Source organism: Cebus imitator, unplaced genomic scaffold (assembly GCF_001604975.1).
Source record: "Cebus imitator isolate Cc_AM_T3 unplaced genomic scaffold, Cebus_imitator-1.0 Scaffold161, whole genome shotgun sequence".
In the NCBI taxonomy this organism is placed as follows: domain Eukaryota; kingdom Metazoa; phylum Chordata; class Mammalia; order Primates; family Cebidae; genus Cebus; species Cebus imitator.
Window position 1 is genome coordinate 833,772 of NW_016107476.1, and position 17,314 is coordinate 851,085.

The 17,314-nt window shown below is 34.5% G+C and overlaps 1 protein-coding gene across 1 annotated transcript in view; it reads right to left on the minus strand.

Moving 5' to 3' along the window:
- CCDC172 (coiled-coil domain containing 172) overlaps window positions 1-17,314 on the minus strand; it is a 65,729-nt gene that overhangs the window by 26,923 nt on the left and 21,492 nt on the right. Inside the window, exons 4-7 of the mRNA XM_037743967.1 lie at window positions 15,413-15,529; window positions 13,860-14,025; window positions 1,798-1,899; window positions 1,359-1,461 (exon numbers count right to left, since the gene is read on the minus strand). Of these exons, the coding sequence (XP_037599895.1) occupies window positions 1,359-1,461; window positions 1,798-1,899; window positions 13,860-14,025; window positions 15,413-15,529 (488 nt within the window). The remainder of the gene's footprint in view (window positions 1-1,358; window positions 1,462-1,797; window positions 1,900-13,859; window positions 14,026-15,412; window positions 15,530-17,314) is intronic.

The following is a 17,314-nucleotide window of genomic DNA, read 5'->3' on the forward strand; positions in this document are numbered from 1 at the left end:
TTTCTGAAATGGAGTTTTGCTCTTATTGCCCAGGCTGGCATGCAATGGCTTGAACTCGGCTCACTGCAACCTCTGCCTCCTGAGTTCAAGTGATTCCTCTGCCTCAGTCTCCCGAGTAGCTGGGATTACAGCATGTGCCACCACACCCGGCTAATTTTGTATTGTTATTATTATTTTAGTAGAGATGAGATTTCTCCATGTGGGTCAGGTTGGTCTCAAACTCCTACCTCAGGTGTCCACCCACCTGGGCCTCCCAAAGTGCTGGGATTACAGGTGTGAGCCTCAGCACCCGGCCTGATATTTCTATCCAAATTTCCTAAGTCATCATTTGTGAAGGAAAAAGCACTCTCTAACAGACTTTGTGTGTTTAATTTTAACCCAGAGCACATTTTTATGACTAAGTGATAAGCCCACAAAACTGGAATTCATATTGGAAGCCCTCACACTACTAACTATAATGATACTAGTGGGCATCACCATTTCCAAAAGTGTAAAAAAAAAAAAGTATGAGCAGATTAATTAAAAACTCATTCTGCCTCACACAAATCACCCAAGAGATTGATATTTTATGCTTATAAAACTTAAAATTAAATTGCAAATATTCTCTCACAATCTACTAAAATTATGGCCTGAGGTAATACACTGCTAATATGAAGCATGTTTTCAGCTCTGGTGGACATATTTCCTATATGATTTATGTGAAAGAAGGCTTCAGTTGCTTCTTCACAGATCCAGTAATGAGGTTTCTTTACTTAGATGAAACCTAGAAAGTATAGGTACTTCTTTAAAATTAAGCCAGCAAAGGTAACATTAAATTATTAATCAAAAAATTTTTAAACTTGAGCTCTTTTCTTCTTGTGTTTATGACTATGTCATTTCAAATATCATACACTCATTATCCAAATGCAAAAAGCATCTATCTATTCCATACAGAAAAAACATTTTCACTTTTTAGGAACAAAACCAGAGTGACAAATATCAAGTAAAATAGCAGACTGATTTCCCCCGCTGGAATCTAGAAAGATGAAAAACAATTTCAATGATTTTTCCCTGAAAGTTAGGAAGAACAGAAAGGAGAGTTGTCTTATATCTTGGGATGTGAAAAATACTGAGTCTCAAGAAAAGATAAAATTAATTTCACTATTATTAATCATCAACCCAATGCATCATGAACTTATGTGTAGCACTTTCTAGCCCAAGCATTGTCTTATTAGCATGTGACAGAAAACACAGAGAAGAAAATAATGTCTTCACCTGGAACTTTAAATTAATAATTGATGGACTTAGCTTTATACTGAAATCTATTAAACTTAAAAAATTACCTGATTTTTTACCAAAATATAATAGGAAACTCTTACCTTAAGCATTCTGCATCATTTTGAGGCTTTTCATTAATTTTTATTTTTTCCGCCTCTAGATATTTGGTAGTACAAATGGATTCATTCTCTTCATCCTCAAAAACTAAACGATTTAAAAAATAGTTTCAATATTTTGAAAATTAAACATAAAGACTATCCACTCATAAAAACAATACTCTAATTTTTGGTGCTTGCATATACAATTTATATACTAACGATTTTTATTTTCTACTTTAACAATTAAATGTATAAAAAATCTTTTAAAAATTTGTAACATTAAAAATAACAAATCTCACACTGATTAGTGTTTTATCTATTTCTTTTTTATATCAATAATAGCACTATATCCCAGCATTATATTTTAAAATAATAATATGCCCTTACAATGCATATATAACTATATTTATCAGTAAAATAAATTAACCCATGAAGGTAATACCTTTAAGTTTTCTCTGGAGAGTAAATAATTCTTCTATCAATTCATTCTTTTGTTTCTGAAGTTCACTTAACTGGCTACTATCATGTTCCATTGACTTCATTTCTAGAAATAGATACAAAAGCATCAAAAATAAAACACTCAGAAATAAATTTAACCAAGGAAGTAAAGGATCAGTACACTGAAAACTATAAAACATAGATTAAAAAAACTGAAGACAACACAAATAAGTGAAAAGATATCCATGTCTATGAAGTGGAAGAGTTAATATTGTTAAAATATCCATACTACCCAAAGTAATATACTGATTCAAAGCAATCTCCATGAAAATTCCAGTGGTATTCACAGAAATAGAAAAAAAATCAATCCTAAAAAGAAGTAGAAAAACAAACAAATCTATTTTAAAAGTATGTAGGCTTTGCCTTACATGTCAGCAATTATTAACATTTTCTCATGCAGTAAAAATCTAAGCAGCATATAGTTAATTTTCAGCCCCAACTGGCTTTCCATGGCCATGTAGAAACTCTTTAAGAAACTGACCAGAACTTATTAATCACCAGCTGGATACAAAAAGATAAGTTAGTAGATGATTAGTCTACCAAAAGAGAATTCAAAATATGTAATATCACTTAGTGAAATAAAGTTCCAAATAAGAAAACTATCTTTCATAACTAAAGGACATGAAAAATGACATTGCATAGTACTCACAATGTGGCTACAAGCTTTCACAATATTGCCAATGTTGTTTCTTCTACTGAAAATGCCCTTCCTCCCTTTATTCTCATGACAAATCCTAATTCACCCTGTTAGACTCATCTCCTAAATTTTCAAACATTCTTTCTCTTCTGCCATAACTTCTGGTACTCTACTTACACATTTATTGGATTGTTTCATATTCTACACGTCTCTGAGGAGTTTTTTTAGGTTTTTGAGGTCTTTTGTTTCCCTCTGGGTTTCAATTTTTAAAGTTATCTCTAAATTCTCTGGTTTCTTCTTCTGCAGCCTCTGATCTGCTGTTAACCTCTTCCAGGAAATTTTTCATAGCAGGTACCCTTCCCTTCCCTCCCCTCCCCTCCCATTCCCTCCCTCCTTCCTTCCTTTCTTCCTTCCTTGCCTCTTCCTCCCTTCCTCTCTCTCTCTCACTCCCCTTCTTTCTTTCTTTTTCTGAGACAGTGTCTTGCTTTGTCACCCAGGCTGGAATGCAGGGGTGCGATCCGGGCTCACTGCGACTTCCACCTCCCAGGTTCAAGCAATTCTCTTACCTCAGCCTCCCAAGTAGCAGAGATTACAGGAGTCCACCCCCACACCTGGCTAATTTTTGTATTTTTAGTAGACATGGGGTTTCACCATGTTGGCCAGGCTGGTCTTGAACTACTGACCTTGTGATCTGCCTGCCTTGGCTTCCCAAAGGGCTGGGATTACAGTTTGAGCCATGGTGTCCTGCCCAGATATTTTATTTTCTAACCTTTAGAGCCCTTTGGTTCCTTTTACAGTTTTGATATTTAATTCACATACCACATAATTCATCCTTTTAGAGTGTGCAATTCATTGGGCTTTAGTATTTTCACAGATATGTGCATCCAATTGCCATTATATAATTTTGGAACACTTCACTCCCCCACCAAAGAAATTCCATATCTGTTAGCAGTCAGTCCCAATTTCCTCTAGCTCTGCCAGCCCTAGGCAACCACTAATCCATTTTCTGTCTATACAGATTTGCCTATTCTGGACATTTCAGAACAATGGAATCATACAATATGTAGTCTTTTGCGTCTGGCTTCTATCACTTAGCATAGTGATTGCAATACAAGCCATTTGGTGGCATGTGTCAGTGTTTCATTTATTTGATGCCTAAATATAATTCCACTGTATAGCTATGCCCATATTTTGGTTTTAGATTCCTTAGCTGATTGACATTTGGGTTGTTTCCACTTTTTTGCTACTATGAATAATGCTGCTATGAACATGCATGTGCAGCCATGTGTTGTTTGACAACAGGAATACGTTCTGAGACATAAGTACTTACATGATTATGTTGTGAGAACAACATCAAGTGTACTCACACACACTCAGATGAGACAGCCTACTACACACATAAGCTACACTGTATAGCCTATTGCTCCTTGGTTACAAACCTATACAGCATGTTACTGTACTGAACACTGCAGGCAACTGGAACACAATAATAAGCATTTATGTATCTAAATATGTGTAAACCTAGAAAAGTACAGCAAAAACTGCAGTATAAAAGATAAACAGTGGTACACTTGTGTAAGTTACTTAGCATGAATGGAGATTGTAGGACTGGAAGTTGCTTTGAGTGAGTCAGTGAGTAAGTGGTGAGTGAATTTGTAGGTCCACAGCATTACTCGACACTGCTGTAGACTTTAACAACTCTATGCTTAGGCTACACTAGGGAGTTGGGGAGGGATAACATGGGGAGAAATGCCAGATATAGGTGATGGGGATGGAGGCAGCAAACCACATTGCCATGTATGTACCTATGCAACAATCCTGCACGTTCTTTACATGTACCCCAGAACGTAAAATGCAATAAAATACATATATATATTTTTTTAAAGTTTCTTTTTTAAATAAATTAACTTTCGCTTACTGTAACATTTTAAATTAACTTTTTAAAAACATTTTTACTTATAACAATACTTAGCTTAAAACAAAAATATATTGTACAGTTGTACAAAAATATTATTTTTTCCTTCTTAAACATTTTTTGGTAAAAAACTAAGACACAAATACACACAATTAGCCTAGGCCTACACAAGGTCAGAATAATCAATACCACTATCTTTCACCTCCACATCTTGTCCTGGAAGACAAGTACCTACTGGAAGGTCCTCAGAAGCAGTAACATGGATGGAGCTGCCATTTTTTTTTTTTTGAAATGGAGTCTCACTCTGTCTCCCAGGCTAGAGTGCAGTGGCACAGCCTCTCTTCCACATTGGATCACAAGCTCCTTGAAAACAGGAACTATGCCTCATTCATCTTTAAATTCCAATTTCTGTACAGTGCCTGATGTACTATATACAGTAGATAATAAAGCATGTTGAACAAAACTAAAATAAATCATGCAACTGACTTTAAATGTTTTTTTATTATTCACAATGTCTTTGTGCACTAGTGTAGGTAACTGAAAGTGGACAATTCAATGAAAATATGTTTACATTTATGCTTCCGCTCCCTTAACAAACAAAAGTTTAAAATATAACTATATGCTAATACTTAATAGAGGGAATCCAGGATATGATAACATAAGTTTCAAGAAATTTAAAAAGATACAATATTTTATTCATTATTAATCGATTAATCAGACATTCCATGATTTAAAAGAATCTTTGTAAAACTTAGGCAAGAATGATAGAGAAATACTGGATTTAAATATTTCTGAAATATATTTTTCTTAATCCTGACATGTTAGGCTAAATAAAAAAGGTAAGTCTAAAGATTAATCCTTTAAAGAAAAAATAAAACAAAGATGCCAATTTCTTATGAGGTTTATTAAGCAGAAAAAAATAAACACTTTGTGGCAGAAACTTTTTTCCCACTTGTTTATTGCCTGTTAAATTTATTATTTTTATTTACAGTTTTATTGAGGTATAATTGATGTGGTAATCATTTTGTAATTTCTTCTACTACCTTAAACCCATAATGTTCTAATCAATAGCTAGGTTTTATGGTTATAAATATTAAACCAACTAAGACAATCAAAATTAATTTAGATTTTTTAACATGTGAGTTGTCTTTCTCATATGTACACTGCCAATCATTAAAGGATACTGCCAAGCAAATAAGCTGCGTAATATAATTTCTTATTTCACATCTAAGATAAATGAATTCAACGACTGGGAGAAATGAGCAAGAGGAAAATTCTGAGAAAAACATTATGACATCATTATTTTGAAGCCAAAAGTGATGAAGTGTTTTATCTATGAATTACCAATGTTTAAAGTAACTATTCAGATATTTAACAAACAGATATATTGAATATCAATTATTCCATACTTCTAGTTTCTGAGGCCAAAAACCTCAAAATCAACTTTAACACTTCTCTTTCTGTCAATACTCCACATCAAGTCCATTATGAAATCCTGCTTGCTACCTTCAAAACATACAAGAACCTGAACACCACTTACCACTTCTATGCTGCATCCCTGATCCAACCGCTCATCATCTCTCATCTGGATTGCTGCCACCATCTTCTAGGTTTCCCTTTCTGCTTTTACCTCCCTTAAGTTCTCAATAGCAATCAAAGTAATCCTATTCAAATGTCAGACCCCTTCGCTCCTTTGCTTAAGTCCACCAATGGCTTTTGATCTCACTTCAGTAAGTCTTTAGGATGACCTACAAGGTTTTGAAAGATCTAGATTCCCGTCACCTCTCTGATCTCATGACCTCTTCTTTACTCAAAAGGGATTTGGCTCTGCTTTTTCTCAAAAATGGATGAGGCACAATCTCCCTTCAGGTGATTTCCATCAACTATTCCTTCTCTATGAAATGCTCTTCCGCCAGGTATTCATTTGGTTTATTCCCTTATCTCTTTCAGATCTTATTCAAAAACTCACCTTATCAATGAGTGTTTCCCTGGACATCTATCTAAAACTGTACCACACACCCCACTCCAACCCCACCCCTTATCTATCTATCCTTCTTCCCTCCCTTATTTTTGTTCCACTCCCTCTCTCTCTTTCTTTCTTCCGTCTCTCATATTGGAATGTAGGCTCCACAAGGGCAGGGACTTTTTTTCTTTTCTTAGTCACTACAGTAATACTAGGTCCTATAACTGCCTAATACACAAAAAGTGCACAATAAGTATTACTGAATGGGTGAATAAACTAAGCACATTTCAGAAATACATTTGTAAGCTAAATGTAGTTCTTCTCTCTGTGAAAGTTTATACTTCAGTGGAAGAAACAGACAGGAATCAAATAATCATACAAGTGTGTAATTACAATGCTTTGAAGAAAAACCACTGAGGGCAATGAATTGGGAGGGTGGAGTATCACGGGAAGATTTCCTGAGGATGTAACATTTGAGCTGAGATCAGAAGAATGACTAAGTTAACTGGATCAGCGGTACCCAGCTTTTTTTTGGCACCAGGGACTGTTTCTGTGGAAGACAATTTTTCCACGGTGTGGCAAGAGGGGGTGGCTTCAGGATGGTTCAATTGCATTACATTTATTGTGCACTTTATTTCTATTTTTATTACATTGTAATCTATAATGAAATAATCACACAGCTGACCATAATGCAGAATCAGTGGCAGCCCTGAGCTTGTTTGCCTGCAACTAGATGGTCCCATCTGGGGGTGATGGGTGATGGGAGGCAGTGGCAAATCATCAGGCATTAGATTCTCATAAGGAGCATGCAACCTAGATCCCCTGCATGCACAGTTCACGAGAGGGTTTACACTCCTATGAGAATGTGATCTCACTATATGCCACTGCTGATCTGACAGGAGGCGGAGCTCAGGTGGTAATGTGAGTGATGGGGAGTTGCTATGAAGACAGACGAAGACACTGCTCACCTCTGGCTATGCAGCCTGGTTCCTAACAGGCCATGGACCAGTACTGGCCCAGGAGTTGAGGACCCCTATACTAGATAAAGGATAAAAAAGTATTCCAAACAGAACATAGTCAAAGATCCTGAGACAGGAGAAAGCAGGGTATAATCTAGAAACACAAAAGAGGGCAGCATGCCTTTCACACAAAGAAGCTGCTGGGTGAGACTGGAAGGTGGAGAGACACCAGAAGCTGCAGAGATGGCAAAACATGTTGAAAAGCTTGGTTTGCTATTTAAACAGAACATAACCTAAGAGGCTTAATACAAAAGTATAGTACTAATAATATCTTTTACAAAAATGGATGTTAACATTTTGGCAACTCAAGGAATAAGAACATAATCCAATCCTGTGGTTAAAAAATAATAAATCAGAGATGATGTCTGGCAGTGGAGAAAAAAACACGGAGTAGCAGAAAATGGTTTTAAAAAAAAAGAATAAAAATAGCTATGAAGTTAAAAATGGAGATTATTCAAAACCCAAAGAAACTTGCTGACTAATCATAGTTATGGGCTAAAAGCTCAGTGGGCAAGGTCAGAATGAAGAAAGAAAGAGGAGAAAAGTCAAGTGTCAGAAAATAACAGATATGGTGGCATGAATTAGAAATGGAAGAGCAAACACTGACAGGTAAGAAGATAAATGGAAACGACACTGCTCTGGGAAGTAAACAGCTCTAATGTCTGCTTAAAATTTGAACAACTTTTTTCTTCACCACCACCACCACCAAGAATAGTCACCAGAAACAGTTTCACAGAGTAATTCTTTTGAACTGTAAAGGAACTGGTAACTATAGTATATACATTTTTCCAAGCAGGGAAAGAACAAAGCTTCAGTATTCTTTTTGTGAAATCAACATAATACACACAGACAGATTAATCTCACATATACGGATGCAAAAATCTTAAAGATTATGTTATTAAATAGAATTCAGTAATACATTAGAAGATTAAGTGTACACAGCTAAGCAAGGTTAGTAATAGGGTATCTATTAATAAAAGTCATTATGTTAAAGATTACAGTTAGAATAGCATATGAACATCTCAAAAAGGAGATGTAGGGGGAGGGAGGGAAGAATGGTGGAGGATACAACTACACATAGAAAACTCAGTGAAATCAAGTTGTATCAGCTTCAACTAATGACAATTTTGTCTTTGTTTCCAAATATACACAGTATTTCCAACTTCATTGCCTGATAATTTTAGAACACTGTTAAAATAGTGATGATATTGGATACCTTCCCTTATTACTAACTTTTATGGAGATACTTCTAGAGTTTCACTGTTAATCATGATGCCAGATTGAAGCTCACACTCTCCTTCTTCTTCTTCCTTTAGCTCTCCTCCACCACTCTTCCCTCCTTTCCCCTACATCTCTTTTTTGAGACAATCATATGCTTTTCCAACTGTAATATAGTAACATAATGAATTTTATTAACAGATATCCCATTTCTGCTCTTCCTTCTGCTCAACTCCTTACAACTTGGCTTCTGTCCTGCTTATTACCTCAATCCGCTCCTTTTCTTGAAGGCCACCAGACACCTCTGACTGCTGCTTCTTAGTCCTTATTCTAGTTGACTGTTCAGCAGCAATCAACATGGGTTGATCATGCCTTCAATTACTCTCTCCCTAGGTGACGTCAACTCCACTCAGCTTTCTTAGACCCTTTGCTCACTTTTTTGTTCTTCTTGCCTTGAAAATCCTGGTGTTCTCTAGGTTTCTGCCCATTTTCTTTCAATACTTCCTTTCTAGGTGAGTCCCAAAATTTAATATCTCCAGCCCAGAACTATCTCTGAGGTCTTGACTTAAATTACAACCATCTAATTGACATCTATGCTCAAATCTCTCACTTGGCTAATCAGCATCATCCTTCAGACCTCAGTCTAAAGGCAACTTGCTCTGGGAAATCCTCCTTAACTTCTTAGTCCAGTTTTAGTCTACTTACATATGTTCTCCTATCATCTTGTGCTTCTCCTTTTGAAGCAGTCATCAATTTATTATCTCATTCATATTGTTGGGCCCAGCACATTAATCAAAATAAAGTCCCTGCTATTAAGGAGATCAAAGTTTTATATGATGTTATGAAATACCTAAAACAGACTTTTTGAAAGAATAAAAAACAATATCAGGTACTCTGAAAACAAATCTTTTTAAATCAATCTGTATTTCTAGAAAAAGGGAACCAAACTAGAGGGCTCCTACAGTATTTGTGATATCAGGGACATTTTCTTCAACATTTTCTTAAACATTTCCTCTATAAAATTTTTATAGAGGAATAATTTAAATAAAATATATTCATTTAGAGCAAACAATTCCATGCCTTTCGACAGTCACTGACACATATGAAACCCCCATAAACAAGAATCTAAACATTTCTATCAACTACAAAAGATTCTTTGTGACCCTTCACAGTTCATCCATTTTGACCCAAGCAACCATTGAGCTGCTTATTATTGCTATAGATTAGTTTACATGTATCTAGCTTCTTTTAATCACCATATTATTTTGAAATAGGTCCATGTAGTGTGTTAGGAGAATTATTCACTTTTATTGCTGAGTATCCCATTGCACATATATGCCACTTTTAACTATTCACTTCTTAATGGACATTTATGTTCAGTTTCTGACGACTGTGAATAAAACTGCCAAAAAGTTAGGATATAGGTTTCATTTATCTAGAGTATCTAGCTGTGGAGTGGCTGGGTTGTATGGTAAATGTACATGTAGCTTTTTAAGAAACTGCAAAACAATTTTCTAAAGTGATTGTACCATTTATTTTACATTCCCATCACTACCATATGAGTTTCAGATGCTCCACATTCTCATAAACCCCCAGTATGGTCAGTCTTTTTAACTTTAATTAACTGAACATACAGTGATATATCACTGCAGCTTTAGTTAGTATTTTCCAAATGACTAAAGATATTGAGTATCTTTTCACATGTTCATTGGTCATTAGTACTCTTTGGTGAAGTTCAACTTTTTCCCCTTTTATAGTTGGCCTTTTTCTTTTTTTTTTTTTTTTTTTATGTTGTTAGAGTTTATTATATTCTGGATAACAGTACATTGGAAGATATATTTAGTGCAAATATTCTCTCCAAGATTGCTGTCTTCTAATTTTCTTAAGTGTATTTTCAATTTATTTTAAATCAAATCTGTTTTTCTTTTTACAGTTCATGATTCTTATGTGTCCCATCTAAGAAATCACTGCTTATCCCAAGATGAAAAATATTTTCTCCTATATTTTCTTCTAGGAAATTCATAATTTTAGCTTTTGTTTTTAGGTTTATGCCTCTTTTGAGTTAATTTATAATATGGTGTGAAGAGTTCAGGATGATTGTTTTGCAATGGATGTCCAATTCTTCTAGCACTACTTATTGAAGACTTTCCTCTTCCCACTGAACTGCCATTTCATCTTTGTTGAAAACTAGTTAACAACATGCATTTCTATTTCTGGATTATCTTATATTCTAGCTATATATATGCCTATTTTTAAGGCAGTGACAAGTTATCTTGATTACCGTAAAATTTTGGTAAATTTTGAAATCATGGAGTATAAATCTTTAAATTTTATTCTTTTAAAAATTGTTTTGGCTATTCTAAGTACTTTGTATTTCCATATACAAAGGCATTGTTTTCACAGGAGATGACAGCTCCATGTCCCTGTAGACCTTCCAGTGGGACAGGATATAGAGGTAGAAGACAGTGATACTGATTATCCTGACTCTGTGTAGGCCTAATGTTCATGTCTGTATTTTATTTTTAAAAATTTTTTTAAGTTAAAAAAAAATTCTAACGTAGAAGTTATAGAATAAGTATATAAAGAAAAATTTTTTTGGTATAGCCATCCAATGTGTGTTTTAAAACTGTTATTAGAAGAGTTAAAAATAATAAAAGGTTTATAAAAGGCTTATAAAGTTAAAAAGTTACAGTAAGCTGAAGTTGTTATAGTAAGCTGAAGTTAATTTTTGTAAAAAGAAAAATTCTTTTTACAAATTTAGCATAGCCTAAATATACAGTATTTATAAAGTTTACAGTAATGCACATTAATGTTCCAGCCCTTCACATCTATATACCATTTAATTGCTGACTCACCCACAGCAACTTACAGTTATACAAGTTCCATTCATGGTAAATGCCCTATAAAGGTGTACCATTTAAAAAAATCTTTTATATTATATTTTTGCTGTACCTTTTCTAGGTTTACATATGTTTAGGTAGGCAATTACTTACCATTGTATTTCAGTTGCCTACAGTCTTCAGTATAGTGTATAGTAACATTGTGTATAGGCTTATAGCCTAGGAGCAATAGGCTATACCATATAGCCCAGGTGGGTATAGGTTATCCCATCCAGGTTTATATAAGTACAGTCTACGATGTTCACACAATGATGATATTAAGAATGCATTTCTCAGAACATATCTCCAGTATTAAAGTGATGCACGATTATAAATGGATTCAGGTGTATCATTTTATTATTTGTTTTCTGTCTGTTCTCTGTGTTTTTGTTCATCTCCTTCCCTTTCCCACTTTCTTTCAGATTAAATGTATATTTTAGGCTGTCTTTTAATTTCTATATTGTCCTTTTTGCTATTTGTCTTTGCATTTTTTCCTTAATGGTTGTTCTGGAATGAAAATAAACAACTTTGATAGCCTTTCTATAAGATGCCCTCCCTGCCTTCATTCTCATCACTAAGAAATGTCTTGAGGGCAAAGACAAAATGCAATATTCTTAAGAAATCATAGTCTAAAGACCAAATATAGCATGTAAATTAAAAACCATTTCCTAAGACATCAGAAAAATCCAAGGTGATGCCTCAGAGAACCATTCAGTCAAACTAAGAGCCATTAAGAAGTTTACGAATATTGTCTTGGAAGTTTTAGTGGAAGGCCAATACATAAAAGGGCTTGTCTCAAAGAGATTTGCAGTTAATGAAATGAGCCTCAGTATGATTCATGTGAGACCCACAAAGTTTTTAAGAGAACTGTATGTACATAAACACAGTGAGCTTGGACTGAAATGGACAGAGGCAGTGAAAAATAAAAAGAATGATACTCAACTTTTACAGAATGGAAGAAGGCAGAGGACAATTGCAAACACAAGCTATCTTTTACTTTTTTTTTAAAAAAAAGAATGACTTACAGAAGAGAAACAGGAGCACAGAAAGTGGTGCCAAGAGCCATGGAGAATCATTCCCAGGCAGGAGGATGACTGAATCCTAATCAAAGAATGTCCAATACTTGCCTGGCTCAATTTCAAAATTGCTATGGAACAATGACTCCTTTGTTTCTGCTTTCTGAACAGAAGTGTTGCTAGTGATTATCCTAAGCCTATCTCACCATAGTATATTGGGAACATGAAGGGCAACTGTTTCTTTGGCTGAGGTCCTCAGATCAAGAGGACATGTACCCAAGGGGTGACATAAGGAACTACATCCAAGGAGCCTCATATGCAATTGAACCTAGTTTAGTTAAGGAAATACTGGACATTAAGCTGATGCTATAATTGAATCTCTGAAGTTTGAAAACTATGATTTATCCTAGACTTTCCCTATTTTTGTCCACATTAAGAGCTGAAAAAGTCCTGTCACTTTTCTTAAACAACTCTTTAATTCATCCCCTCTCTCTTTTGGCAACTACTTTAATTGAGGATCTTATCAGAGGCTGAAACAACCCACATACTAGTTTTATTAGTCCATTCTTGCACTGCTTATAAAGAACTACCCAAGACTGAGTTAATTTATAAAGAAAAGACATTTACTTAGCTCAGGGTTCTGCAAGCTATAGAGGAAGCATGGCTGGGGAGGCCTCAGAAAGGAAGGCAAAGGAGAAGCAGGAACATCTTACATGGCTGGAGCAGGAGGAAGAAAGAGAAGTGGGAGGTGCCACACACTTTTAAAGAAGCGAATCTGACGATATCACTCAATTTCATGCAAACAGCACCAAAGGGGAAATCTGCCTTCATGAGCCAATCACCTCCCACCAGGTCCAACCTTCAATATTAAGGATTATAATTTGACATGAGATTTGGGTGGGGACACAAACCCAAACCTTATCACTGGTGTTCCTGAAATAAAACTCTCTCCACTCCACTGTGTAAACTTACTTCCTAGCTTATACTGGACTGTTGGAGGATTACAGCACCAGTCCTAAGTCCTACCGTAGCTTCCATCACAATGTGCTGTAAATGTCTGCTAACGTATTTGCTTCCTCCACTTTTTACTTTTATATCTTCAAGACCAAGAACAGTGCCTATCACATAACATATTTATTAAAAGAATAACCAAATGCTCATGTCACATGTACTTATAAATCACTTGAAACTGCTCACAATGGAAGATCTTCATTAGAACACTCGAAGTAATGTAAAAGAATAGCTATGAAATAACCCAATTTCACTTATGAAAAAGTGAAATTTTTGGAAAATTCATTCATTCAAAATAAGTTATTTTCATTAATGCAAGACAAATGAGGTGATAATATTTATTCATACCACTTTTCAAAATGTTTGCTTGGTTTTCTAAGTCAGATACTTCAATCTTGACATTTTCTTTCATCAAAAGCTCTCTTTTCTTTGTTATTTCATACTCATTATTGAAGTCTGTAATTTCCTTAATAAATTTATCCTCCTCCTCTATCATCTGTTTCTTTATACGCTCCTGAAAAACATAAATAAAATATCAAATATAAGTGTTAGCTGCAATAGTATTTTCCTTAATTATTTAAGATATAACAATTTGGAATTACTAACAATGAAAGTATATAATTATACTTTCTGGTATCATGGCAAAAATGTTTTTTCTTGTAGTAATATTAATAAAAAACTGAAGCTATTATATAGTAACAACTGTCTTCAGATGAAAGATTGAACCTTAAAGTTTTGGGAGAATTATTGAGGTAGATATTCTACCACTCATCATTATGTCTGTTTATTTGTGATTTAAACTTCAGAATCATATTCTATTGTATAATTATAATATAAAGCTGGAGAGTAAAGTAATTAAATGGTCAAACTGCAAAGATAAAATCTACGCTTAAAGGAATTACTGCCTTACAGGAAAATAAACAAACAAGGATAGCCAAGAAAACCTTTTAAAATGTGGATGATGATGGCAAAATTATATATTCACCTCAAAATCAGTTTTACATAATAGTTCACATTTTATGAAATATCAACATGGCAGAGAAATAAGAATTTCCTAAAACCATGGACAATGTAAGAACCTAAACTCTTCGACAATGCTAGAATCTAAACATTAGCATATTTTTCTAAGCTATGTCAGTGAATTTTGAGCCACATTTTGGAACTGGCCATTTCATTTGAAACCACCAAGACTGTTAGTTCTGACTTCAGATATGTATTTTTAATATCTTTCAAGGTATTTTATTTAAAATGTCAATTAATCACAGTCGTATTTCTACATTGGCCCTGTTATTCAAAACTATTGCTCAGACTGTTGGCTCTGAGTTAATATAAAAAGATGAACAATATCCATCCTTTTAGCCACATCCATAAATATGCCTAAAGTGTTAAACTCTCTGCCTTTCAAAAGGATTTTATCCAAGGTCTCAATGCTTGAGCAATTCAAATCAGTTCCACTGTTTCTTTTGTGCTTATTACCACCGCAAATAATGGCTATACAGTATTACATCCCTGTCCATATACTTCTTTCAAACTATTACTTAATAGATAGTATTAAGTATTATTTAAAACCAATTGGTTTTATTGGCTTTATTGGTTTAATTGCTACATTACATTCCTGTCCATACAATTCTTTCAAACTATTACTTAATAAATAGTATTAAGTACTATTTAAAACCAATTGGTAGAGTAGTATCAACTACTTAATAAATAGTATTATTTATTTAAAACCAGTTGATATTACTCTACCAATTGGTTTTAAATAGTACTTAATACTTTCCGGTATCTAAGAAGTAGTACCTGCTAATATGCACATGGATAATTTTCTAAAACTACACAAGTATATTTAAATACTTTTTAACATAATTAGTGAAATAGATTTTTCTAAGTGGCTAGAAACTTACAAAGGTTTGAAGAAGCATATTCCTTTGGTTTGTAATTTCACTGTACTGTTTTACTAACGCATTTTCATGAGTTTTCAAAAGCTGTAAGAGGAAGGATTTTTCAAAAAACTGTTGAACCTTCAAAGTATAAAAACAGAAATCAGAATGAAACAATTAATTAGACATTTTAGGATGCCTTAGGTAACAGAACAGATTTGTCTAGTAAAAAATATATTCTGTATTAATCTTTAAAATGCAAAATAAAATTCATATTAAGCATCTAATTTTATATATACTATCTTGTATTATTTTTAAGTATTTTATAGTTACAATTCTATAATCTTTTTCCCCAATAAGATTATAGGCTCCTCAAGGGCAGTGAATGTGTCTTCTTTTTCCTCTTGATACCTAGAAGAATTCTTAGCTTACGTACTGAAGCTTTTTGAATACACACATTGAAATCTGCTTCAAGACTGTCTGTTTTAAATAACTTTCTATTTTCACAGCTTATAAGGATGATATAAATGAAAAAGTCATGTACATAATTTGACTAATAAAATAACAAGATAAAATCTACAAAACAGAGGCAAAAACCCAGTCCTATGATTATAGTTCTATCAAATAAAACATGAGTCTGCTAAAGACCTTAAATGGGTTTTGAGAACTCATTTTTTATTTTAATACTTCATTTGGTTCTAAGTAGCAAAAAGCATAATAAACATTAATGTTAGACATGCAACTGTTATTTCATTTGGACCTTAAAAAATAACATCTCCTGAGAGATTAATATTGAAACAAAGTCAGGAAGCTTTAATATATAAAGGCTAAAAATGATGTTGAACTGGAAATACTGTAATTTTTCTACTATGTTCAGTACTAGCCCTCATCTGAAAGCATCAGTTCCAGTTTGGGGCTGTTCCCATCTCTATAGAGAAAAGAAAAAGGATATAAATTCAACTTAAATTGCAGAAAGCAAGGTTTATGGTAGTTATAAGAACTTCCTCAAGGTGAGAGACAGGTTGTGAAATCTCTGTGCCAAAAGACGTTGAATAGTAAAAAGCTTAGAAATAGTCTAGTCCAGAGGCAAAAGGGTTGGCTTAAAAGACACTTTGAAATATTATGGCTAAAAAGTCCTAGAAATATTGACATTAAAAAAAGTAGCTGAAATAAAACAGAAAGTATGATCTTACATTTATATAAGATCATAGCACATCTGACCATATCTTCAGAATTTGGTACTGTTTTCATCAACCCAATTTTAAGAAAGGCATTAATAGAGAAAGATTAGAGAGGTACAGTTGATATAATCAAGGGAATTGAGATAACATTTTAAAGAATGGGGAAGGGATAATTGTGCAGTTAGTATTTTTCTGTCTCAGAAGACAGAAATTAGAAAACATATGGCCAAATCTATAAAACCATATGGAAATTTATAATCAGGGTAAGCTACAGAATGATCATGAATTCAACCATATTTATTCAGAATAAAAAAACGTTTCATGACTATTTAACACTTGTTATGTAGATAAGAATAAAATAGATCCGGATCCAAGATGGCCGTTTAGGAACAGCTCAGGATTGCAGCTCCCAGTGAAAGCGCAGAGGGTGAGTGGACGCCGCGTTTTTATTGCCCACAGAATAGGAAATTCCCGGGCAGAGGTGATCCACGGTCGCCAGCGCGGCTGTTTCGGCCAGCGCGGCTGTGCCGGCCAGCTCCGCTGCTTTGCCCCATGCCGCTGCTTTGTCGGCACCCCAGAGCCGCAGTTCTCCGTACAAAACACACTGGTCCAGGGGCCCTTTAGGCTGGCGATTGGAGCCACGGGAAGTCGCCCGTACGCCGGCTCCAAAAGGGGACTGAGCAGAGAACCAGGACAGTAGATTCCAGGGGAAAAAACAAAAAAAAGCGCCACAAACCTCAGTGCC